Here is a 2,622-nt window from a genome sequence, read left to right as displayed (position 1 = left end):
GATGTGGGTGACGTAGCTGTGGGAAATGGTCACTCTTCCCTGTTTCCCAATATCTAGTCCAAGCAGGACAGTTTGCAAGGAAAAGTCAACAGGATATCCCTATAACACCATCCCTCAGAGCAGAAATTTAACGTTTCTCAAAGATCATTGTCACACATTGTTGTTTAATACCACCCATTTCTTTTCTTTTTTTTGATGGTTTAGTGTGGTTTATTAAGCTGTGCCTTAGTACAGACGCTGGGGCTTGCCCATGGTGCTCTTAATGTACAAGGCCCTGACATTCTGCCAATTTTTCTTGAGCAATGATACCAGGAAGTTGACAGCTAAGTGGATGTTGTACACAAGCTCATCATCTGTCATCTTCACGTGGCCAACAGCCACTGCCAGACACAGCACCTTCTTCATCTGGAACTTGATCGTGGACTTCACTTCATCAACTTTGGCCACCATGTTCTCATTGTGGGTCAGCAAGGAATGGAACTTGCCAGCCTTGTTCAGGCCTGGGCCCAGGAAGGCATCATATTTCTTGGCCAGCTTCTTGACCAGTTTCTTATTCTTGTTGAGTTTTTTCAGTGCCTCGATGTCCACGTAGGGGATATCCACAGCCTTGGCTTCATCACAATGCTGCTGGTCCCCCAAGACACACATGGAGAACTTGGGGCGGGGAGTGGACTTACGCCTGACGGTGCCCGAGAAACGTTTGTCCTTCTGAGGGTCATAGTTCTTCAGGCTGATCTGAAGCTCCACCGTCTCCAAAAACTTTGTGTGCTTGCGCTGGTTCCGGTGCAGGACTTCCCGCACCGCCTCGTAGAGGGTGTCGCGGGAGACTTTGCTGCTCATAGTTCCCTACGCCACGATAACGGGAAAAGAGAGCCACCCATTTCTTTATGAACAAATTAGTGAGCAGTTTTCCAGTCAGATTGGCATGCATTCCGGCAGGTCTAGGAAAACCCCTGACTCTGGCATTCTGACCCTCAGAGATGATTTACTTCTGCCTGGGGTACCTGCTTCTCTGGTGGCTCAGTCGATAAAGAACCTGCCTGCAATCCAGGAGACCTGGGTTCGATCCCTGCGTCGGGAAGATCACCTGCAGAAGGAAATGGCAACCCACTCCAGTGTTCTTGCCTGGGAAATCCCACAGACAGAGGAACCTGGTGGGCTACAGTCATGGGGTCACAAGAGTCAGGCATGTCCTAGTGAGTCTGAGTGAACTCCAGGAGATGGTGATGAACAGGGAGGCCTGGTGGGCTGCGATTCATGGGGTCGCAAAGAGTCGGACACGACTGAGCAACTGAACTGAACGGAACTGATCACCATGGGGTATCTAAGACAAATATTTAAACACAATCAAAATGTGACCAGATCCCCAAGCAGATAGCCTGAGAAGAATTACAAAAGGGAACTTGCCCTACTTGTTTTAGGAATACTTCATAGAACTACAAAAATTAAAACAGTATTGGTACTACACAGATCAGTGGACCAGAATAAAAAAGGCAAGAAATATTTACACATAGTTTCCACATTACGAAAAGAAAACTGATATGACAAAGATGGTATTTCAAATAACCTCTCAGGGATGTATTTAGTTCTGAATCAGGAGGAGCTATTACAGATTCATAAGAATTAGCTCACATTTAATCACTGTGAAGTCAGGTGGGCCTTAGGAAGCATCACTACGAACAAAGCTAGTGGAGGCAATGGAATTCCAGTTGAGCTATTTCAAATCCTGAAAGATGATGCTGTGAAAGTGCTGCACTCAATATGTCAGCAAATTTGGAAAACTCAGCAGTGGCCACAGGACTGGAAAAGGTCAGTTTTCATTCCAAGCCCAAAGAAAGGCAATGCCAAAGAATGCTCAAACTACCGTACAATTGCACTCGTCTCACATGCTAGTAAAGTAATGCTCTAAATTCTCCAAGCCAGGCTTCGGCAATACGTGAACTGTGAACTTCCTGATGTTCAAGCTGGTTTTAGGAAAGGCAGAGGAATCAGAGATCAAATTGCCAACATCCGCTGGATCATCGAAAAAGCAACAGAGTTCCAGAAAAACATCTATTTCTGCTTTATTGACTATGCCAAAGCCAGCCTTTGACTGTGTGGATCACAATAAACTGTGGAAAATTCTGAAAGAGATGGCAATACCAGACCACCTGACCTACCTCTTGAGAAACCTATATGCAGGTCAAGAAGCAACAGTTAGAACTGGACATGGAACAACAGACTGGTTCCAAATAGGAAAAGGAGTACGTCAAGGCTGTATATTGTCACCCTGCTTATTTAACTTCTATGCAGAGTACATCATGAGAAACGCTGGGCTGGATGAAGCACAAGTTAGAATCAAGATTGCCGGGAGAAATATCAATAACCTCAGATACGCAGATGATACCACCCTTATGACAGAAAGTGAAGAGGAACTAAAAAAAGCCTCTTGATGAAAGTGAAAGAGGAGAGTGAAAAAGTTGGCTTAAAGCTCAACATTCAGAAAACGAAGATCATGGCATCCGGTCCCATCACTTCATGGCAAATAGATGGAGAAACAGTGGAAACAGTGGCTGACTTTACTTTTTGGGGCTCCAAAAATCACTGCGGATGGTGATTGCAGCCATGAAATTAAAAGATGCT

The 2,622-nt window shown here is 45.2% G+C and overlaps 1 protein-coding gene across 1 annotated transcript; it reads right to left on the bottom strand.

Annotated features, from left to right (window-relative positions):
* Window positions 1–225: 225 nt before the first annotated feature.
* On the bottom strand, window positions 226–840 carry LOC128066866 (60S ribosomal protein L10a-like). The gene has a single exon (XM_052659976.1). The coding sequence runs from the start codon at window positions 838–840 to the stop codon at window positions 226–228; it is 615 nt and encodes a 204-aa protein (XP_052515936.1).
* Window positions 841–2,622: the final 1,782 nt, after the last annotated feature.

This window comes from Budorcas taxicolor, chromosome 21 (genome assembly GCF_023091745.1).
Source record: "Budorcas taxicolor isolate Tak-1 chromosome 21, Takin1.1, whole genome shotgun sequence".
Classification (NCBI taxonomy): domain Eukaryota; kingdom Metazoa; phylum Chordata; class Mammalia; order Artiodactyla; family Bovidae; genus Budorcas; species Budorcas taxicolor.
This window is presented reverse-complemented; position numbering and strand designations above follow the sequence as displayed.